At 37.9% G+C, this 24308-nt stretch overlaps 1 protein-coding gene across 2 annotated transcripts in view; it reads left to right on the top strand.

The window, feature by feature from the left end:
* The window catches only part of NELL1 (neural EGFL like 1), a 738699-nt gene that overhangs the window by 139820 nt on the left and 574571 nt on the right, over window positions 1-24308 (top strand). For both annotated transcript variants that reach the window (XM_054699344.1, XM_054699343.1), the window contains exons 6-7: window positions 16985-17057; window positions 17699-17781. In XM_054699344.1, coding sequence (XP_054555319.1) covers window positions 16985-17057; window positions 17699-17781 — 156 coding nt within the window. The remainder of the gene's footprint in view (window positions 1-16984; window positions 17058-17698; window positions 17782-24308) is intronic.

The raw sequence follows: 24308 nt of genomic DNA, 5'->3' as shown, positions 1-24308 counted from the left end.
TCAGTACAGCAGACGTTTGTTTCTGGCGTTGTGGTAGACTAGATATTTTAAACATCCTCCTGCTTCAAAATGCCTCTAAATGCTAGATAAAGCAGAACAAAATTCTTTTAAGATTCATATTAAATTTATAAGAAGGGAGGCCCTGTAAGACTAAACATATGGAGGGAAGTGAGAACCAGAGGTATGTCTGCCTATCCCAGGAATTGAAAGTTAAATGTACAATCTGCCCTCTATCCATGGGTTCTAACAACACTATGTCTGTCCTGTACATAGTGTCCTATGTTTATCCTATACAGACTTTTTTCCTTGTTATTCTCCAAACAATACAATAAGCATGAAGCACTTACATTGGATTATAAGAAATTGAGAGATGATATAAACAATATGGCAGGATATGCAAATATGCCATTTTATATAAGGGACTTGAGCATTTGTGGATTTTGGTGTCTGTCAGTTCTTGATACCAATACCCATACTGAGGGACAGCTGTATAGGTGTATAATCTCTCTCTCGCTCTCTTTCTCTTTCTCCCTCTTCCCTCTCTCCCCCTCCATCCATCCCAACTTTATTGAGATGGTCATTGGCATAACATTATATAAGTTTAAGGTATACAATGGGTTACTTTTATATAGTGCAAAATGACTAGCACTATAGTGCTAGCTAACATCTCCATCATATCACATAATTACATGTTTTTTCTGGGTGAGGACATTTAAGATTTGCTTCCTGTAGTATTTTCAAGTATATAAATCCACTGGTTGCCTAGTGGATCATATGGGAGGGTTATGAGTGCTCTGGAGTTGGGTGTAGTGTGGTAAAATATACTTCAAAAGGCATGCATCCTTAAGCCTAAAAATATATACAGTGTTGCAAATCAATGTTACCACAATAAAAGAACTGAAATTGAAATAATTGAAATTAAAAAAAAAATTAAAGACAAAACTGTAACTTTCCAGAAGAAAGTGCACAGAGAATTGTTGAAAAGATAACTTGTTCAGGGCCTCCCTGGTGGCGCAGCGGTTGAGCTCTGGGTTGCGAAGCTGCCTGCAGCCTCAGCAGCGCCAGTTCGATCCCCGGCCCCCGGGTTAGGGTCCCAGGTGGTGTGCAGACCTCTCCTGCCACCCGCTGCTCCCCGCAGCATTGTATTTCGTCAGTCTGTGTGTTCTGCTCCCTGCTCTGGCTCTGGTGAATTCTCTCACCCTCCTGCGCTTCTGACTGTACCCAATGCTTGTAAAAATAAATAAATTAATTAAAAAAAGATAACTTGTTCATAACAGGCAGAAACCGAACTTATAATCGCATATTTAAATAATAATAATGATTTTGGAAAAAATGAAATTAAAAATATTAGTCAATGAAATTATAAAAGGCATGATCTGATTTAAAGTGTTCAAAGTCTGTCCATTGATATGAAAATATATATGGGGGTGGGGAGAACGTGGTGGAGCGTGGTGGAGGACTGTGGGCGCTTTGCAGTGGGAAGGCTATGGTGACCGTACCTGAGCAGAAATAGCCTAAATTGTGAAAAATAAAGATGCTTAAAAAAATAAATAAATGAATAGAGAAATAGGTTAAATTTAAAGCATGCATGTTAAAAATTTAAAACAACAACAAAATAAGAGAAATAGTATAAAACCTCCAAATTGAAATATAAGATAAATCAGGAATTTCTTTAAAAGCCCTGTCAACCCAGGAGAAGGCCAGAAGAGACAATGCATCTGATAAAAGCTAGTAGTTACAATTCTGCTTCACAACATTCACTATCAAATTAAGTGGTTTGCACTGTCACAGAATTACATTGGAGTCATAAAATTGAAATTGTATTGTATGTATTAAATGAAGTAAAAAAATAACAATTCATAAATGTTGAGAGTGAAAACAAAAACAATTATAAACCAGAGGCATTCTTCAGGGGAGGAGGAGGGAGAGAGATCAAACGGAGGGAGGGAGAGGCACAGGGGACTGTGGTGAAGGTGCAAGGGTGCATTGGGGAAGGAAATTCTATGGGGACTACACATGGGAGTGGGGAGGGGCAAGCAAACATTGTTTAAAAATGAACAATGATGTAAAAAATATAAATTAAAATTTAAAAAGTTGATAGTGAAAAAAAACAAATCAGTCTAATTAGGCATGAGAAAGTTGTAGAGGCTGAGGCAATAGAAAACTTCCAGAGCAAAAAGTTTAGCATGAATTGATTAACATTCTTGATGGTGTATATCCCTAACATCTAACCTGAATATGTATATTGCACTGTTAAAGAATACTGGTGAAGTTTGGTCTCAGTCAGGGTGTTGGGGCAACTGAATATCTCTATGGCAAATACCTATGACATTTTTCCCCCACACTATATGCAAAATCAATCACAGGGTATTTTATTTTAAAAATTTTTTTTGAAGATTTATTTATTTCTGTAAATAAGACCTGGATGAGATGCAGGGGGTGAGAAGATTCACCAGAGACACAATGGGAAACAGAACAGGTCGACTGACTGAAACACACTGCTGCTGGGAGCAGTGGGCGAGACAGGAGAGGTCTGCTGCACCATGTGTATTGCTCTCTGGCTGGCTGGGGGTCGAACTCATGCTGCAGAGGCTGTGGATTGCTTCATAGTGCGGTGCTTAACCCTTTCGCCACCAGGGAAGCCAATCCCAGGGATTTTAGATCTAATTCTGTGAGAGGTAAACCAATACAGCTTAAAAAGTTAGCATAGACAAATATCTTTATGACCTTGATGGAAGAAAAATTATCTCTTAAAGAAGACATAAATGTAATAACCATAAAGAAAAAAGGTCGATGTATTGCAATAGATTAAAATTTGGAACATTTTTCAAAATAAGTGGCCAAGAGTTAAAGGGCATGCCATTGAATAGAAGAAATTATTCAAAGTAGTTACATCCTACAGAGGCAGAAGAGGAAGAAATCTGAGTTAAGTGTCATCCTTAAGAAGAGAAAGACAATTAGAATAAATCAAAGAAAATAAAAGGCATTTTAAAATAAGCATATAAGAGCAGAAATTGATAAAATGATGAGTAAGATAAAGTGGATCAGATCAAAAAAGTCTAAATACAGTCCTTTAAAAAGACATTTGGAAGTTTCAGTAAGGACAAAATGAGAGAAGGCACAAAAACAGAATAAAAAAATAATAAACTGCAAAAGTAGTAATCCTTTATTAACAAATTTCTGTTAATAAAATGGAAAATTATACAAAAAGGACAATTTCCTAAAAATAGATTATCAAAAGCACTTAAGGGATAGTCTTAGAATCATTCAAGTATTTTAAAGAGTTCATGATTCAAAATCTATTGTTCCCAGTTACCTTTGGGTGAATTGCAAATAGACTCAAGGCATAGTGATTTGGAACAATGATGCACCAGCTGAGTGGTTCTGTATTCTCAGGGACTCATAAGATTAGGTCAGCTGCTAAATTTTCTGGGGGTGGGCTGTACTAGCATCGCCTAGTTTGGGTGGTTTATCTGCTTTGCATGATCTGTGATTTTCTAGCATCCTAATCTGAGTTTGTATACATAGTGGTGGATTAGGATTTCCTGAGCCAGATCAGATGTGTGCACGGGTTTTGAAGCCTAAACTTGAAATTTACACACCTTATTTATTGTCCAAGGCAAGTTACAAGGTCAGAATCAAAGGGAAACAGACTCTACCTTTTAATGGGATATGTTACAAAGTCATATTATACTGGGATTGAATCCAACAGGGAAAGCAGAGGAATGTGTTCACTTTTAAAACTATCATTTCTCTTCATGAAAAACCTCTCTGTTTAGACAGTTTTACAGGGGAATTCTGTCACATCAAGGAAGTAATTCCCACCTCATATAAACTCTCCCAGAGGAAAAAATAAATGACACTACCCATCTCACATATGGGGACAGTGTGACCTTGATTCCCAAACTTGATTCCCAAGAACTGTATAAGAATGGACATGGGCATGTCAGTTTACTTTTAAACAGAGTGGATTGAAAATTCTAAACAACATATTAACAAATTGAATCCAGGAGGTAGGAGGTTATGGCAGGAGAGAGAGAGGAAGAATGTATGAAAGCACAAGTCATTTAGATGATGCAAGTATGTTTTTATAATCAGGAAATCTATTGATATAATTAGTTGCATTAAACAAAAAGAAGTGTAAAAATCACTAGATGAAACCTAATACCAACACATGATAAAAATATTCTTAGAAAAATAGGAATAGAAGAAACTTCATTAAACTGATTTAAAGTGCATAAATTAGATGTATGTAAGAATCAGACTTATGGGCCTCCCCAGTGGCGAAACGGTTGAGTGCTCGGCTGCAAAGCTGCCCACAGCCTCTGCAGTGCCGGTTTGATCCTGGCCACCGGGCGAGGGTCCCACATCGCACTCAGACCTCTCCTGCTGTGCCTGCTGCTCCCCTCAGCAGTGTATTTCGTCGGTCTGCCTGTTCTGTTCCCCGCTCTGGTGAATTCTCTCACCCTCCCGCGTTTCTGACTGTACCCAGTGCTTGTATAAATAAATAAATAAATAAATAAATCTTGGAAAAAAAAAAAAGAATCAGACTTATGGTTTAAATATTAAGAAATTCTTGTTAAAATCAAGAATCATACAAGAATCACTGTACCATTGTTTCTTTTCAATATTTTGCTGTAGATCATTAGATCAGATCAGAAGAATAAAAAAACTTTAAGGATTATAAAAAGTAATTAGTAAAATTATTATCTACGTAAAAAATGAGGATCCACAGATTATTAGGATTACCAACTTCATTCAAAGACCAAAATAAGTTGCATTGCTGAACAAAATTAGCAGTAGCAGAACAGCAGTAGGATCAACAAAAAGTAGTTAAATATGATATTTCCTTTGTAATATCAACCAACATACACAGTACTTAAGAACTAATCAGACAAAATATGTACATAGAAATTATGAAGCAAATAATAAAAATTTATTAAAAGCTATTATGGCAGACCTAAATGGAGAGAGGTATGCCACGTTCTTGGAGAGAAGGCTTAAAATAATAAAAATATCAATTCTTTCCACACTGAGCGTTAGAGTCAATGAACTTGTTACATGTTCCCAGCAGGATTTTTTCCCCCCAGTAGAATCTTCAAGTTGATTTTACAATTCATATGGAACACTAGGACTAAAAATAATGAAGACATAGTGAAGGGATAAGGAAAAATCTTATTACAAAGTTATAGCAATTGAAAGAGTGATATCAGTAAAAGAACTGACACATCAACTAAGAGAAGAACATAATCGAGAGGCCAGAAAGAAATACTTTCACTATATGCAGAAACTTGGATACATGATTTATAACTGAAGTGGCATTGCTGGTCAATAGGCAGATGTAGTCATCAATAACTGGTTAGAAAATTCAGTTATTTAATTATTTCATATATATAAATTCATGTAATTAGTTTTTGTGCATTGTCAGGAAGTTTCAAATACATATTTGGACAATATACATAAAAATCAATTATAATTACAACTGAATTAAATAAACATGAAAGCAAAAACTTAGAAGTGTTAGAAGATAGCATAGAAGCGTATCTTCATGATTTGAGGGTAAAGAATTATTTAAGCAGGGTTTAAAACGTACAAAACTATTAAAGAAAATACTGGCAAGATTAATATGCAAAATGTTCTTCAAAGAAGATCTTGGCAACACAATCATTTTGCAAAGAAATAATAGCTGTTAAGTGTTGCAAATCACTAAGAGTCTCATAACTCAACAAGGAATCAGACAAAAGCTATGAAGGTTCAGTTCTCCAAAGTGGAAACATGAATAGCCAATAGAAGTACTGGAATTACATTTCAGTAGGTATCTTGAAAATGCAAATTAAAACCACTAAGAGAATCTATTCTTATCCATTAGTTGGGCAGAATTGAAAAAAACAAATCTGGTGAAGGTAGTTGAGCAATAGAAATGTATTCATTGTTGTGGAAACTGGGATCAGGATAACCGCTAAGGAGAACAATTTGGGAATTTTTCTATAAAGCTGAAGCTGCACATGCCATATAACACAGGAACCCAGCTTCTCAGTATAAACATTGAAGATATTCTTCATCCTATACCAAGATATGTACAGTCATCACTGTAGAAGCATCTTTTTTTCTCTTTTGTATTGGAAAAAACTAATTGTCCATCAATCAGAGAAAGTTTAAAGTGTGGTAGACTCACACAAATGCTAAAATAACTGAAATTGAATAGAAATCAAAGAATTTCATCTCAAGTATATTGCTTATTGTTACATATTCTTGGGGGCTTTGGGTCTCTAATGAAGGGCAGCAACTGGTTTCTGACTCTGGAAAGATGTCAGAATTACATGGGGAAATCAAATTTTGTGCTACATTGACTACTCATTGAGAACATGAACTGTGGGTTTGGAATTTCTCTGTTTTTAGAAGACTTTCTCATTGATTTTGATATAGTAAGTTTGAAGGTCCAAATTAGGGTTTGCTGACATGGGTGAAGTGTTGATGGTCTAGACAAGAATTTTTCTTGGTCTCCAGCAGTAGATCCCAGAGGATGTAAGATATGGCCAATAATTAGCTTCTGTTTTTGTGATTCATTCGATTAGTAGCTGTCAAACTTCAGTGTGTACCCAAATCTCTTGAAGGTCATATTAAAAATACAGGTGATTAGATGTCAGCAAAATGGTGGAGTGGGCATTTCTAAGGTCCTTTCCCTTCATAGAAACATCAAAAAAAAAAAAAAAAAAAAAAAACCAAAAAACCTGAGAACCAACTTTCTCAAAACTTTGTAAACATTCAAAGGTGTAAAGCAACCAAGTGAACATCAAAATAATAGGAATGACTTGTGGCATTTTTTTTCCTTGCCCCCCCCATGGATGCTAATCATAGCTCCTGGAAGTCTTAAAAATATCATACTAAGTTTTCAGGGTGGGACAATGGTCCCTGGTTCTGGAGGGAACAGTGGAAACCTTATTTTCCAAATGATTTTGTATACCTGTCCCATCTGGGACTGGTTCTCATTTCCTAGGCCAGAAAAGTGGCAGGCATCTGGCAAATAACTTGCAGCTATGTGGGCCAGGAAGTTACAGTTGATATATAGGAAAAACCACTTAAATCAAGGAGGGGAAGTGGGGGAGAGATAAGCTTTGGGCCATCGGGGCATGGAAAAGCTCTTGCATATAAAAAGCCATATGCATGCCAGAGCAAGGTGCATGTCCAGAAAAGATCTGCAAATACCCTAAGCTTTCCTGTTATGCTAGTCTCTAGATACAGCGCAAGTCTGGCTGTGTTGAAGGAAATTTCCCACCTTTCCCTCTCCCCACTCCTCTCTCTTCCCTACTTCTCCTCTTCCATCTTTTCTCCTCTCTCTCTTCCCCTACTCTTTATCTATAGCTCCCCTTCCTTTTCCTGATACTCAAGGAAATATCTGTCTAAATACTCCTGCAACATAAATCTCTGTTCCTCAGTAGGAACAGAGATTTGTTGACTAGGCACAACTTGGAATAGTCTGCAAAGGTATTTGGGGACTAGGACAGCATTCAACTATCAAACCAAACCAAAAAGAAAAATACCAGGAAACTGTAGGGGAGGGAGAGAATCTGATCTCCAGAGTCATTACAATATTCAAATAGTCAATGTTAAAATAATGTTAAAATAATAAACAACCGGAAGGTATTCCCATTTAAAGGAGCAGCTGCAAAAAACGAACAACTGAAACGAAAATGAAAGCTTAATGAGAAAAACTCAACAGATTAGCGCAGGGTGAAGAAAGATTCACTGAATTTAAACAGGACTGAAATTGACCAGTCTGAGGAAGCAAAAGAAAACTGAAGTCATAGTTTAAGATGTGGAGACAGGGAGAGATTCAGTTTACAGTCATCCTGCACATACTTTCTCGCTGAAACGACTCCATTTCTTTCATCACTTTATTATGGTTTGAGCATAGAGTCAGGGCTGGCTTCCTGGACAGTCTTCCAGGCTGCTGCATGTAGAAAGGGCCCACTGACTTACGGCTCTGCTGTTGCCATCTTCAAGTGCTCGGCCATTTTTTTTTTAAAGATTTATTTATGCATACAAGTGCTGGGGTGTAGGCCAGAGTTTGGTGGGGAACGGAGGGTTGTGGGGGAATTCCTGAAAGACAGAGTAGAGAGCAGAACAGGCAGATCGACTGAAATACACTGCTGAGGGGGAGGGGTGGGCGAGACAGGAGGGATCTGCTGTGCCATGTGGCTTAGCAACCTGGCCAGGGATTGAACTCAGGTCTCAGTAACTGGTGATAGCTTGATAGAGCTGAGACTTTAACCCCTGTGTCACCGGAGAGGCCCTCAACCATTTTTGAAAAGGACCCTGCATTTTATGTAGCTGGTCCTCATTGTAGTTTATATGGTCATTTATGTGTTTATTATTGCTCACTCTAGATTGTGAACTTCGCTAGGATCAAAGCATGTCTATTTCATTTAGCAAGTGCTTACGGCAAGAGCAGACATATAGCTGTCAGACAATATACTATTGAATGAATGAGTGCTTAAGCTACAAATCTTATTTGTAAAGTGGCAAAGATGTGTCTCATAAAGGGAATGGAAATTATCTAGGAATGTACATTAATAACACTGAGCCCTTAGCAGGTTTACAACACATACAGCCTCCTTTCCTGGTGAATTTAACACTCCTTGGTATTTAACATTGTACTGGAGAAAGGATAGGCACTTTTCCTGCCTTTTAGGGATTTCATTTGGGAGTTTGTGCATAAGGAAAGGAGAACCAATTGAGTCCCGTTCTCTATTTCAATGGGTGTGTGTCTCTGTAGATGGAAGGAACCTTGTGAGGAACCCAGAAACCTGATACAGACAGAAACACGAAGGCTGAGCACCAGGCTCTGTTGAATGAATATGCTCTGTGTTCTAAACCTTGTAGGGCCCTGCATGTATTTGCCCAGTTAACTACATTTCACCTTTAGAGAATCCTGATGAGGTGGCTAGTATTTTTGCCACTGTAGAGGGAAAAGAGGCTCAGAGGCAGTGGGGGCTCATTGCGATTAAGCAATTTGCCAATCTCACATCATTTCTAAGGGATAGAAATGGGATTTAAACCTAGGCCTTTTTAAATTTCAGAAACTTTCCTTGTTCACTAAAACATTCAACAGATGTTTTTTCAAGGGCTTGCTCACAACATAGCAGTCACTCTGTGACTACCATCTGGTGGAGACCTTTCACTTAAATACACCATGTCCCATGGAGGAGACAGGTCTTACTGTCTTTTTCTGGGGCTACAGCCCAAAGGAGCAGTTGGTCCCTGGAGTCCACCAGAAGGGATGGCAATTCTGCGCAGTCTGGCTCTGTACTGAGCATTGTGATTCTCCATACCCCGCACTGGCAATTGCCTCTCCCAGTGGTGCTTTAGAAGGGTGCTCACCATGGGGAACCTTTGAAAACTGCTCTGCTATTCAGAAGTCTATATGTCAAGTGCTCCTGGCAGTCCTTTGGTGAGGTGAGACGTTATTTTCCAGGCACACCTTCAGTTTTTAAATTTTTATCTCGTAGAAGCCGTCTCCTAAGTTCAGGAACCACACCTGCTTTATTGTTGCAGAACTAAAAATGCTTGTGATGTGTTTGCAGGCTAAAATATCACTATTCTCTATTTTAAATATTAATATGTAGCTTTGTAGGCAAAGTAAAAGCACAAGCTCTTCACTTGTCAAACCTGATTTCTGGGCTGTGCTGGATCCTTACTAGTAGTGGGATGGAAGTGCTGCTGATGAAAGAACAGAGGGTGGAATCACTTGTTGTGCTCTTGGCACAGAAGCCTCTAGCACTAGGTAATTCCTGTCAGAAACACAGAACTCAAGCCGGGGATTTCTTTATTTCAAAACAGCATTCATTTGAGAATATAGCTGGCCAGTAGTGATAGGCTTATCTGAATCTTCTGATTGTCATAGATTTCATTATCAAGATGGTGATTACCACTCAATTTTCCTTTGATGCTTTCTAAGCTGATTATGCTGTTACTGTTTCAGAAGCTAGAGAAATAAAGCAGCAGCCTTGGTGAATTGCAGTGAGTTATAGGGTGCTTCAGTGGGTTGGGTGTTCTGACAGTTTCTTAATAGTGAGATCTCAGGGAGAATCCCATCCCAGTCTTTCATCCTGAAGTACTCTGTCTCTGCCTCCCCCTCTCTCTGTTTGTCTGGAAATTTGTACCTGAAACCTTTCCCTTACCTGGACATCACTTTCTCCTTAACAGCTGAGCTGTCACTAGAAAGTGAAATTGATTACACTTTTTTTTAATGCCACAGCTGTTGTTTTTACCTCAGCTGGTTCCCATAATTCCACAGATGGTAAACATATGTTTATAGGCACATAGAAAAAGAAGCTGTGTTGGATTCCTCTCATCTAATTCTTATTTTTCCTTTAATGCAGAAAGTCAAAGCCACAGAGCTGGGGCATCCTATACATTTGTAGATTAATATTTCTGTGCGTTAAGACTTTGAAAACAGCAGGATAGCTAATGATATGCTAATGAGCTGACAGTTTTTATTGATCCTAATGAAAGTCGACAAGTGTCTGTCTTGGCTTTTATGCAAGCTGGAATATTTTATTAACTGTCTTCAGGGCAGAAATATATAATTGGTTGCCTTTTGAAAAATCTTCCATGCGAGTTACCCAAGTCTTACTTTTTGTTAGCCAGTTGCCAAAGCTTGGGTCCCTGCCAGTTTATAAACAGAACACATCTTCATCCATAGATTTACATGCTCACCAGGAACTCTCCCCACACCCTTTCTCTTTCCCAGCAGTTTTTTTCAGTGCGTTAGCATGTTAAAAAAAAAAAAAGAAAAGAAAAGATAGAAAAGAAACCATTTTCTTCAGTGTAAACAGAGATCTGCAGGGAAATGAGCTTTAAAGAAAAATTAGCATTTGTTTGGTGGCAAAGCAGCTTTCATTTGGATCAGAAAGTTCTGGGTGTTGAAAGGGCTTGCCTAATCTCAGGTATTCCATACATAAGAGGGTCCTAATGACATCATTTTTCTAGTTCTTTTTTTTGTTATTGCGTCTTCTTGTGTTTCTTACTGTGAAATGAGAAATGTTATTGGAACAATGGAAATAATGGGCATTAGTTCCCCAAACAGAAATCCATAGTGTTCAACCTACCTGGTGAAGATTTATTTTTCAGTGTTTGGAGAGCTCAGTGCAGGAGGCAGAGGGTGGCAATTGGTGGATTTAACAAAGGGCAAACATATATTTTTGTCAGTACTGATAGTGAAAGCTTACTAATTTGGTGTCTGCACCTTAGGAATTTATTTCGATCTTCAGATCAGCTGAGGTTTAGTGTTATCTAACAAGGAGAAAATGGGTTGTTTAGCAAACTAATAGTGTGAATAGGATTGCAGAGGGCAATATTAGGCTACCTAAAAGGACCTGTATTTCCTAGCACTGAAAAACTGTTTGGAAAATGTTGGTATCTAGTGGAAATAATTGATTATGTATGCTTGGTTAGTATCTATCACTAAGGCAGTTAAGATAGAACTTCATTTTGATAATAGAACTTCATTGTAGCAACGTCACTCATGTTTCTATTGGGCTGATGTATGATCTCTTTTTACTTACATCTTGTCATACTGGCTCAGCACTGGTTTTGAAATTAGTAGATTTGAGTGTACAGCCTAGAGTTAAAGTGCCCTTTGGAAAAGCTGCTTTCGTAGGTCAAAGGACCCCTGATCTGGCTCTAGATCAGTGGTCTTCACTAGGTGTATTAAAATAACCTTGAAGTTTTTTTCAAATGACACACAAATGCCATCCCCAAGCTCTTTTAAAACTCTGATGTATATCCCCTTAGTTTAAAAGCTAATATCCTCCATGATTTTCACAAACCTTAATAGCCCTCAAAATGATATTGTTCAGTATTGTATAATTTCTTTCAAGAATTTCATGCTTTTAAGGCATTCATGTGCCTTCTGTATGAAATTTATTGAAATATATTGATGTACTGAAAACATTGAGCTGTGCCGGGCACTGAGATGAAAAAATACAGAATCTTTGTCTTTACTGTGTTTATTATCTAGTAATTCTATTAGTTGCTATTCAGTTCTTAACTGGTGAGATTTTACTCAATTTCTATTTAAGTTTGTGATGTTTTATTTTTAGCACTGTGAACTTTTAGTGAGTAAAACCTCTTGCTCCAAGACAAAATTGCTTGGCATTAGAGCAGGGTTTTTCAGTGTGGTCCTTGTACCTTTCATTAGATTCACATTAGAAAGCATTTAAAATGGAAGATTTCTTTTTCTTTTTTTAAAGATTTATTTTATTTATACAAGAGCTGGGGTACAGGCCAGAGGTGCAGGAGGGTGAGAGGATTCACCAGAGACTGAGCGAGAGCACTGCTGAGGGGAGGAGTGGTTGGGACAGGAGAGGTCTGCCACGCCATGTGGGAATCTCCCTGACTGGCTGGGAATCGAACCCGCGCTGCAGAGGCTGTGGACAGCTTCACAGCGCCATGCTCAACCCACTGTGCCACTGGGGAGGCCCATAAAATGGAAGATTTCTTGACTCACTCTATCCCTACCTACTGAAATGGGATCTGGGGGTTGACCAAAGAATCTTAATTTTAAATTCTAAGTGTAATTGTCAAGAAAGTTGAAGTTTGAGAAATATTGCCATGATGGATGATACAAAATAAAGCATAGGTCTGAAAATAAAAGATCAAGTGAGGTCAGTCTAGTACAGAGCAGCTAGAGTTCTGTTTTCTTTTTCTTTTCTTTCTTTTTTTTTTTTTTTTAAGTATAGATGCATTTCAAGTTAAATGATAAGTAATGGAAGTTCTCTTTTTATCCGTTATTTCTTCTCCTTTGGGAGAAGTTGCAGTGCTTGAGGGCACATTTTCATCTATGGAAATTCTCCTAGGTAATATTTCTGGGAGAAATAAGACAGATTGAGCTACTTTGGTAGTTTATAGTTTTATACTTTATAAAACTCCTTTTTTAAACTTTCTAATGAAACCTAGAGTGCTGTTGGAGGAGGTTCTCAAGGGGGACATGTCATCTGGTGGACATGTGAGTTGAACCGGGGCTACTGAAAGCTCCTTATCTTCTCTGCATCCTTGCATTGTATGCTCTGCTCACCCTACCCACACAGAAGCTTCCTTGAGGACACAGCCTTGGCATAGAATGTGTTGAGGTCATCTGGATGGTATATATGACTAAACTCAGTTAAGATCGCTATTAAATTGTATGTAGGGTAGGTACGGCGGTCTGCTCATTTGCAGGCTCACCCAAGAGAAGCCTTACAAGGAGGTTCTTTTCTCAAAAATGCCACCTACCATTCTTGAGTGGTCTGTCTCTTCTCTGCTTATTCTCCTTGGACATATCTTCACTCAAGGTTAATAGGTCTTTGGAAACTACAAGTTTTAGTGAAATGATATGAGGAAATCAAACTCTAGGCTATTTGATAGAAATGAGAGCTAAATTCCCACAGCCTATACCTGACCAGAAAAGCATCACCAAACCTCTAAATAAAGATGCAAACACTTCTAATATTAATAGTTGCCATTACTTTCCAACCCACCCAGTTCAGAGTCTCAGAAGGCCAGATCCTATTCTGGCAGGTCAGGGCTCATGGTGGGACCCAGCTCTCAACAGGAGACCTTTCCCATCTGAGGGCGTGCTTACACAGGGACAATTAAGATACACTAATGAACCTACTGTGTACATCTGTGGGGTGTGGGAGGAAACTGGAGAACCAGAGAAAACCTGTGCAGATGTGGGGAGAAAGTGCAGACTCCACACACAGTGGCCCTGGCCAGGAATTGATTTTTAGTTCTTCACATTATAGTGAAACATTGAACTAAATGTTGTTATTCAAGGACTTGCTGTATGGGGACTAGTTTTTGAACCAATGGATGCTTAACAAACGATTCTCCTGTTGATAAATGTCCAGGCACCAAATCACTTAGATGGCAGCACAATGCAAGACCTTTTGGCTCTTGTAGTGGGGGAAGGTGCTGGTCATGCACACATGTATGTGTTTACATGTACCATATACACATGTTCAAATCTTTGGGTTACAGCTGGTATTGTGTAGTATATAGTACTTTTCTTTTAATCCAATTTGAAACTATATCCAGTCTAATAAATTAACATTTCCATCTTTTTTTGAAGTACTATTACATTATGACATTATAAGGTACGAGTCTCAGGTATGCATCAGGAGAATCAATGTGTATACTAAATTAAGTTTATTGCTAAACTCTAATTCTGTCTTGTCACTACCATTGTCCCCATATTCCCAATTTTTCTATCCCCTCCCCAATAGTAACCATTAATTGGTATTATAGTCTAAAAGCTTATTGAGTCAATCTCTTTATCTCGTATGTGAAATCATATGAATGTTTGCTTTTCTCTATCTAACTTATTAAGCATGATATCTTCTAGGTCTATGTTGCTGCAAATGAAAGGATTTCATCTTTTTATAGCTATATAGTATTCCATTTTGTATATATATGACATCCTCTTTAGCTATTTGTCAGTCATTGGGCACTTAGGTGGTTTCTAGCACTTTACTATTCTTAATTAGGTAGCATTAAATGGGGGTGAATATATTTCTTAGAATTAAACATTCCCATCTTGATTCATTTGGCAAGAACAACTCTTTATGCCAGTATGTGGGCTGACCCCTATGACTTTTCCTTAGAAAAAATGTCAAGTACTTTGATTATTTTTCTTAACGTGCATCAAGACGATGTCAGATCTTTTCTGTTTTGTTCAAGTCAATATCATTGACTTTTACCTCATGACCTGTATAGCACACATATGTGCACCAGAGATTAAACATGGAAGGACAGAAGTGAGGAGGCAGGCAAGAAAGGTGTGAGAAAAAGAATTTGTTATAACATGACTAAAGCCAGTGGTCACTTAAACACAAAAGGAAAATGACTGTACTACATTATATTGCTACAGGATGAGTGGATAGAATATCCTTTTCAAATGCATTTTCACTTTTGGAAAGGTAATTAATACTGTAACAAATGTACTAAAGGTTTGAGTGCCATTTCTATGACATAAAAATAAGAATGGCTTAGGTTCCTCTAATGAGCAGGCAATAGATGAACTCAATTCATTCCTTGCACATGTGCTACAATGACCCTGTGTTGCCTAGACTCACTGTCTCCATTTGCCCACGAATCTGTTTTAGCACTAATGGTTTCATGTCCTGTGAAATCCTTAAACTCTGGGTTGGTCACTTTTTTTTTTTTTTAAGATTTATTTATACAAGAACTGGGGTACAGGTCAGAGGCATGGGAGGGTGGGTGGGTTGGTCACTTTTAATTCATCCATAGTCAACTTGGTGAGTTAGATATTTTGTAAAGTGATACGGAGTTCTCTATAATAGTGTGTTCTTTGATGATTAGCTATAACTTTGTCCCAGATTAATATTTTTAAAACTTGAAAAGTAGTGAAAACGTATACCTAAATTGCGACAGTTTAGGTGTGGATGTCTAGATCGTTAACCTGGAACTTGAGTGATGGAAGAATCTTTTTTGCACCCAGCATTACTTTGCCAGATAGAACAACTAAAGTTCATAGAAATTGGATGATTTATTACCTAAGTTTTTCCAGTTAGCTAGAGGTGGATTCAGAATTTGAATCAGGTTCCTAACATCTAATTCCATGCTTTTCTCAAATTTCTCAAAAGTATTTGAAAGGTACACTGACTTCTTGAAGTTTGTTTTCAAAAACTGAGCAACTTCACACCAAGAAGAAGGTAATTTGGTTAGATTTTGCACCGTTAATTGTTGCCTAGATTTTCCCTCTAAGAGATTACAAATTAATTTTGAGGAGCAGTAGTAGGGACTTCTTTCCTGTGGGGAGACTGTCTCTTGTAATCACAAACACTGCATCAGCCTTGGAGACGAAGAGGTTAACAAATTTATCTAACTCTGAGGAAGAGGTTTTGTGATCCTGTTGTTGTTATTAATATTTTCAATTAATATTTTATCTTGCAATAATAAGCAGAAAACAGCATTTGCTGATTACCTTCTGCTGTTTAGATGATGAGCACATAAATGTTAAATGTTACTCCCTCTGAAAGACTTGCAGCACTGTCTTAGGCCTATATTTTATTTATAGATTAAACTCAATATTCTGAACCAGCTTCCACATCTTCCATCTGTTCTGTAATCTCTTTCATGAAATCAGGGAAAAAAAAAAAAAAAAAAACAAACCCTAAAACAGAATCTTGAAATTCTACTTAAAAAAATCCAAAAGCCAAGTCAATATTTTCATTGAGAGATGGCAGCCCCAATGACTCCTTAAAATGGTGCTGTTTTACAGACTAAATTATAGAATTAAAGGGCCACCTTTTACTCACAGTGAGATGCTGAGCAATCTTGACACACCAGCAAAGACACCTGTTACTCAATTATCTGAGAACCAAGATGGTCATGGGATTTCCCCCATGTCTAATTTTATTTACTTGGCTAAATGAATCTGTAGGGGCATTATACCCCAATATGTTTCCATTATCTTTCTTCCTGCTTTAAAAGGAATCCTGCATACTTCAATAAAGCCTTTTTTTCCAATAAAGCTTTTTAAAAAATAGATTGTTAAAAATAAGAGGACTTCCAGCTTCTCATCCAGCATGAAAAGAACTTGAGTCATTCCTCTTCTAATAAGAAAAAGTCTTACACATCAATATTGAATACTCCAAGATGACTACAGAATTGAGGATAATTTTTATTGCATCAGTGGGTTTTATTCTGATAGTTTAAGGATATTTACTGATGGAATCTTTGTGCTAAGAGATCATTTACATCAACCAGTGATAAAAAATTGTAGCTTTCTCCTGATGAATTGCAGGTCAAGCTTTCCAGAAGAGGGTGGTTTTGGGATGTTCAATGTGAACTAAGGACAACTCACCTTTTGAATTACTGAAAGAAAATAATCTGCTTTGCAGAGTATGTGACTGCACACAGGGGCCATTTGAAGTGTTTCACAAAAAATTTAATCACCCCTCTCTCTTCTGTTTTCAAGGGGATCATCCAAGATGGGAAAATCATCTTTATGCCTAATGGACATATAACACAATGTCCGAACCTGAATCGCAGTAAGTAGCAACTTAAAACATTGGCAACTTTTTAATATTATGCAAGTGATAGTATTAGTAACATATCAGGAATAATATATGCAAACTACAGTATTGACTTCTGAGGTGGTGGGGAAAACAGTGAGAACTTAGTTTATACCAGATATTTCTGCCTCTTTGAATCATTTAAAAACCTATGCATTTATAGAATTAAAATTTAAAGGTAAGGAAAGTATTATAGTTGCAATTTGGTTCTGATACTTAAATATATTTTGAATATAAACATATTTTTAAAATGTTAAATAAAACTTTAAAAAAAAAACCCTCTTATTCTTTAAACTCATTGCCCTGATTTGAGTTTACCTTTTCCTCTTGTATGATAATTCAGGTTTTTTAGTCAACTCTAATAAAAAGCAGGGGTTTAATTTAAAAGTGTCATATTGCCTTTTCAGTTAAGTCTTTATTTCCTGTTCTTTTCTTTTTGCTTGTTAATAGAAGAAAGAGGTCTAGAATTGAAGTCCTCTGTGATATCATTACAATTGCAAAGTGTTACTTAACCAAAAAAGCAAAATGTTTCTATATAGACAAATACCTACTATTTGAAATTGTGCTTTCTTATACTAGCACTGTATCAACATTTATTTTATATTTTCTTTATTGAGCTTGCCCAACTTGCAGTGATTTCTTAAGCTTGGTGCAAGGAATAATGGATTTACAAGAGCTTTTGGCCAAGATGACTGCAAAAGTAGGTATCTAAATTTTGCTTGAGATATTTCATTTCTTTCTCTATCCTATCTGGAATTTAGAGTGATATGTTATAATGGAAATATTTTTAGCCTTGGCATCTGCAGCATGCTACTATAAAAATGGTTTATCCTTACTTGAAATAGGAATATCTATAGTAAACATAACCATTTACGTCTTTGAAACTATTAGGCTGTATCAGAATGTTTACTTGAAAAATGTGCAGAGTAAAGAGGCAATATGTGTCACTGTAGATTCCAGGGAGTGGAAAGGAACTTGCCCATTGGCTATTACACTAGTAAAACTGTAAGATGATACATGGTCAGTGCTGCTGCTGCTTATATGCTAATGCATTTTGGATGTAAGAATAATTGCCAATAATCAGAAGGGGCAAAATAGCTATTGTTAGGAACAGATTACTGTCACAGGAAGGCATTATGTCACTTTTCTACTATGATTCATTTCAAAACTGGTCCTGAATTGAATAGTGAAGGAGGCAAAATTTGCCTGTCAATGCCTTGAGTTTTATCATTCTGCCTCTCTCTTCTCCATCACCCACTCAATAAGCATCTTTTAACGATCTGCTCTTTGCCAGGTGCTGTGTCAGGCACAAAGGCAATGCTGAACAAGACGTGGATTCTACCATAGAGATGTTCATATCGAGTGGCAGAAGGAAAAATGTAAACAATTAGAGGCTTTACTATATATTCATAAAAATTAGATTCATAATGAAAAGCCCTGAGCCTTGTGGAGAAAGGCGCTGAATAAATAGAGAATGTGGCTAATACTGTTGTTATGATACCAATCAGTCGTGGACATGAGTTCCGGCCTAGGGCAAAGAGAGAATTAGGTTGGACCTATGAGACATTATACTCTGTGAAAGGAATAATTTTAATAACAGTGAAAATGATACATTAATCCTATTCCACCTGCAGCTATGACTGCACCCTGCCAGCAGCCATGGCATATGGGAAAAAAAATGGGTGGGTAGGTTGATGGGAGGGAGAACTATTTTTTCAATCTATGGACTGTGTGGCTGGAGATAGCATTTCTTTTTCAAACTAGGAGTTGACCAATTGTCCTTTTGTCTGAAAAGAAGAGACACAACACTTTTGTCAGAGAAACTGAGCCTTGAGAGCTGAAACATTAGCTTTTCACTTCTGAGTAGAGGGAGAATGTAAAATGCAGGCAACGATTTGCCTTCCCAGCTTGTGGCACGTAGAGGCTTTTATTTCCTATTGTCTGGAGCAGCTTGACCTAAATGCTATTAATTATATTTTAGCTTGCTACCAGTTTTTTCCAACAAGAAACATGCCACTCAGTGTCAGGTGATTGCAGTTCTGCAGTCTGGCTTTGAGGGTGCCCTTCTTCTCTTTCTTTCCTGTTGCTCTTTTTAGCCATATGTTACCTAGGAGCCACATTGTGCTATGTCCTCAAAATATTTCATGTAAAATGGGCATTTGTGAGGCAGAAGATGTTTAATTGTGGGCAATTGCAAGCAGAAAATGGTTTAATCCTCCTTCTAAATCCCCCTGCCCTGGTACTTTGGAAGATTTATAAGTCTGTTTCTTTTTAACCGTGAATAGAATTGTAATTAGAAAACCAAGTACTTTGATTTTCACGGCATAGTTGGGAACATACGATCATCCAGAATAAGAGTTGGTAGACTTTTCCTGTGAAAGGTCTTCTAGTAGATTTCAAGTTTTTCAGGCCAAGAGGCAAAACTGAAATTTAAATGCCTATACTTACTTTATTTAAATATAATTATTTAAAATACAACCACTGTAAAAGATAAAATTCATTCCTAGCTCACAGGTCATGCAGAAACACATGGATTTGGCCTGTGGCTTTGGTTGTCAACCCCTGATCTTGAAGAAACTGGGGAGTTGCTCATACTAGGTTAAACTTGCTGAGCACTTCTGTGAGTTATCACAATGCTTTAACTTTTCACACACCTGTCAATTTTTGATCCTCACAACCATCCTGTGTGCAAGGTTTGTTTTATTAGCCAGATGAGAGACCAAGTTGCGAGAAGTTTCCATAGCGTTTGCAAGATAATAATGGCAGAACTGGGGTGCAAACCGATGCTCTGAAAATTTAATCATAGCTGATAGACTTTATAGTTGGAGAAGAGAAACAAGTAGTTAGAAAGAGAAACAAAGATAAAAAGAAGGAATAACTAATTGAGAGAGCAGTGGTGGATGGTACCAGCAAGACGATGACAGTATTAGTAAGAAGAATGAGCAAATTTAAAGGAAAAGAAGAAGCATGTTCAGATGCTGCCTGTTGAGAGTGAAAAGTCACCAAGGTGCTTGTGGCAGCTTTTGAAGCAGGAAGTTTAGGGCAAGAAAAAGCCTCTGAACTCACCCTTCTGGTGTGTGTGCATCCCCCAGAACCACACAGACCTCCTGATATTACATTATCTCCTTACGGATTTTCAAACTCCAGAGACTGTTCATAATCAAACTGCTAACCTAGGAAAAGCTAGGTGAATTCTCAGCAAAAAATTAAGAATTCTCAAGGAAGATACTTCTCTAGCCATTGCCAAGGTATAATCAGGGTGATCTTTCTATGCCTTGTGCAAACCTTGTTACTGTTCAGTTTACTCTTAAACTGAGGGCACAGTCCTTTGGAACCAGCTTTTGTAGGAGTTTACTCTAAGGTACCCCATCTTTGGGAAACTGTTCTCTAATTACTCGCTGCCATGTCTGCACAGTGCTCAAAATTGGAGCCCTTGGGCAGAACCTTCAGTGCATAGATGGTCGTTAGTGCTTACTTGCCTCCTGGATTCTGGCTGTCAGAGTGCTTTGACCACCGTGGCTTTCCTCCTTTTGTATCAGCTCTGTGATGATTTAATTTTTTAATTTTTATTTTTGAAGATTTTATTTTTTGCACAGAAGAACTGGGATGTAGGCCAGAAGTGTGGGGGGTGGGTGAGAGGATCCACCAGAGACAGAGTGGTGAGCAGAACAAGCAGATATGCTGAGATACACTGCTGAGGGGAGCAGAGGGTGAGACAGGAGAGGTCTGCTGTGCCATGTGGCTTAGCTCCCTGGCTGAGGATTGAACTCAGGCCGCAGTGGCAATAGCGTTGAGACTTAACCACTGGGCCACCAGGGAGGCCCTCTGTGATCATTTTAAAGAGGTTTTACTTACCTACTTTATCTAGTTGGTTCAGTTGGTGAAGTGTTTATAATCTTATTGGTAAAGTATCTAATAGGCCATTTTGGTGGAAACGGAGTGTGATTCACCTTTTTGGTAGAATAAAGATTATTTGATCGGGAGAGAGAAGCCAAAAATATTTCCTGGCTGCAAAAAGAATTGTATGGCACCAAATCTATCTGGACTCACGTTTCACCTCTAGTAGAATAAACCTGTCGTGGCATGATTTACTGATGGATGTGGAGATTTGGTTTACCCAGCAGCTATGGTGAGAGTAGGCTGGCAGGTGGTCATATAGATCCTGGAAGAGATAGAAAATAGGTTTAAGAGTCAGACTGGGCTGACTCTAATTCTCATTTTTATCACTTCTCTGAGTATTTGTATCCTGGAAAAAATCAGTGAACTTGTTCCTGCTGCAGTTTCCCCATACGTAAAATGGTGATTGTTATACTTGGTTTCACAAATATTCTTGAGACCAGGCAGTTGAGGTTTGGAGATCTTGTTTGGTGCATGCACCACAGTGGTGGCGGTTGTTAATTATATATTGTTAAATTTAGAAAAAATACTCAGCTGTGAGGGGGGAAGATGGTCCTTAAGTAAATGCACATCTTCACCAGTGACTTGGCATCACCAAGTCTAGCAGACTCTGCCATTTTCTGTGATGGTGGTGGTCTGGAGCTAGGCACTGGAAGCTTTGGAAAGCAGCCAAAGGACCTCACACTTGGGTCAAGGTGGAAATTATGGCATCTTACTAAAGAACAAACCCAATGCATAGGCTGGACAGGAGTTGGTACCCCAAATCAGATCAACCAAATAGATAAAGACACCAGATCACCAAGGGGTCTGACCTGGAGGACTTTGTGTTCCTTTACACCTTTGAGGTTGGAAATGCCTGAGAGTGATCATTAGAACAGATTGCTCCCCCACTTTATGTGACAGAGGTCACAGTACGAAGAATCCTGGCATTCTGGAAAATCATACTTTTCAAGGCAGAGAAGGTACGAGAAAGCTGTCGCTTGCTTCCTCCCTTGAATTATCCACAAGAGACCACCAACCCCTTGTCTTACCAGAAGTTTTCCCAGTCAGTCTTGGCACTATAGCACTCACTGCCTTCTGGGCTGCACCATAGCAGTAGGGCCAGGCCCTGCCCTGCTCCTGCATCCTCCTGTGTGGTAGTAATGTTCCACCTTTAAGGTCAGGAAGAAGAGATACTGGGGACTGGAAGTTTCTTGATTACTTCTTTGACATATCTATTTATGCAAAGCAAGCCACACTCGGAGTGGCATTTCAGCTTGTAACATATTTAATTTTGAGACTTTCATTGTTTCAGAAAGCTCAGTAGTGATTTTTCAATTAAACTTAAAGGTTTAACACAATAGAAGATTTCTTTTCTCTCTTCCACGTAGCAAATGCCAAATAGTATTTCAAAGGAGAAAAAGCAATTCATCACACAACTAATCTACTCAGATCCATTCATTGACCTCTTCTGTGAAAAAAGCCTCTGTTGTCTATCTCTGAATGTGTAGAGTTCAGAATAAATGATTTGGTCCATGGATGCTTAGATAAATGCATGAGCAGAGCTAAGACAGAATAGAGATGTAGATTTGACACCATATCTATTTTGGATCTGTAGATATTCATAGAGAAAATGGCAGGTAGTGTAGAAACAGCTTTTGAAAATAAATTTGTATAAATTCAGCATGCTAATACCAATGACAGAAAATGTAATTCATTTTTTGATTCAGAGTTGTTTTTCTCCTTTATTGTTGCTACAGAATTTAGCAGGGGGAAAAGGAAGGCAAGATTACATATTAAGTGCCTTGGAAAATGTACCTTTTTGCCTTAATATTCCTTCGCCTTTGTGTTTATCTGATGCACTTTTATTATTACAGAGATTAGGGCTTTTCAATGTCAGAAAAGGCTAAATATATTAAAAAATAAAAACAAAGTTCAGAGGGAAGCAGAATCAGCCCTGAGAATAGCTTTCATTATATTAAAACTGAGGCTTTCCTTAGAATTGAGTTTTATAGGTGCGCGTCGCTCAGCTTTGTTGGATAGTACTGGAAATTGCCAATATTACCCTTAGCAAGCTCTGAATTTTCAGGAAACTTAGACAGATACAGATTTGTCTTTTGGGTCATTTAAGTCTTTTATAACTCCCATAGACACTAGAGTTCTGGAGTTTCAGAGTGAGACAGGCACATTTTTTCTCACAAATACCTCATTCTGAGCCACTTTTAGGAGTAATACAGATCTAGTTCAACTCTTCTGCTTAATGCAAGGTTATACATCAATCACAACCTTATGTAGAAGCTACTGGGACTATAGAAATGAAATAAAAATATTTAAGTTGTCACTTCCTTTGTATCTCTTATCTGCATGTTTTGTGTCACTTGACCGCAACAAATTCCTAATTACCCCAAATGGTAATTATCCTCGATTCTAGAAACTCTATAATTAGGTGGAGATTTAAATATAACCTGTTACCTGAAGTTTTGGAAGCTCTTGAATATTTGATGTGTCACTGGAAACTAATGTTTTCAGGCACAAACAAAATTCTGTTTTGGGGAGCTGATTATGGTATATGTGCTTTGTCTAAGGTGCTACTTAATTTGTTTTCCCTTTGGTAGTATTCACAAAAGGCAAATAAGGCTCATATTTTTTTGAGAAACCCCAAAAGCCTAGAAGAAAAGGATGAAATAGGTGACAAAAACTGAAGTTGGAATCAAGGAAGGATTCCATTTCTTAGAGTGTAGCCTGTTATGACCAATTGAAAGGAGCAGGTATGGAATGGAGCCACAATTAAATATGGAGAGACGGTAGGAGTTATCACCCAGGTTCAACCATTATAGCTAAAATATTGGCTTGAAGTAGTCTTAGTTGAACTAGAGAATTGATCTCCTGTATGGGGAACATACATAAGACTTGGAGGTAAAGGTGTGATCCAGAAGGCAAAGGGAAATTATTCCAATTTTTGGAAAGTGGTATGGTTTCAATCAGGGCAGTTTCCATGTAAGGAAAAGGGAAGAAGGATCGTATCGCTACTGGTTTGAGTTATTCCTTAGAATGAATGTGACCATAGAAAGATATACCAAAGTGTGGGCTTTTGCACCATATTTTTGAAGGCACTTGGGAGTATGTTGAGTAGAAAGTGATAAGGAAAAAGGACTGGAAGCATACCACGGGGAGCTATTACGGGAACCTGGCACTGCTGCATGTGGTCAGAGGAGGTTTGAAGACAGGGTAGCTGAAAGTTTGAAGAGATAGGACTTGCTCAGAATGAGCTGCCAGACAAAACTAGTTATAATGGGAAAAAGGGACCGAGATATTTCACAGCTCAAATCGAGAAAGAAATTTCAAACATCC

The sequence above is a fragment of the Talpa occidentalis genome, unplaced genomic scaffold, assembly GCF_014898055.3.
Source record: "Talpa occidentalis isolate TD23 unplaced genomic scaffold, MPIMG_talOcc4v2.1 talOcc4.3, whole genome shotgun sequence".
Classification (NCBI taxonomy): Eukaryota; Metazoa; Chordata; class Mammalia; order Eulipotyphla; family Talpidae; genus Talpa; species Talpa occidentalis.
This window is presented reverse-complemented; position numbering and strand designations above follow the sequence as displayed.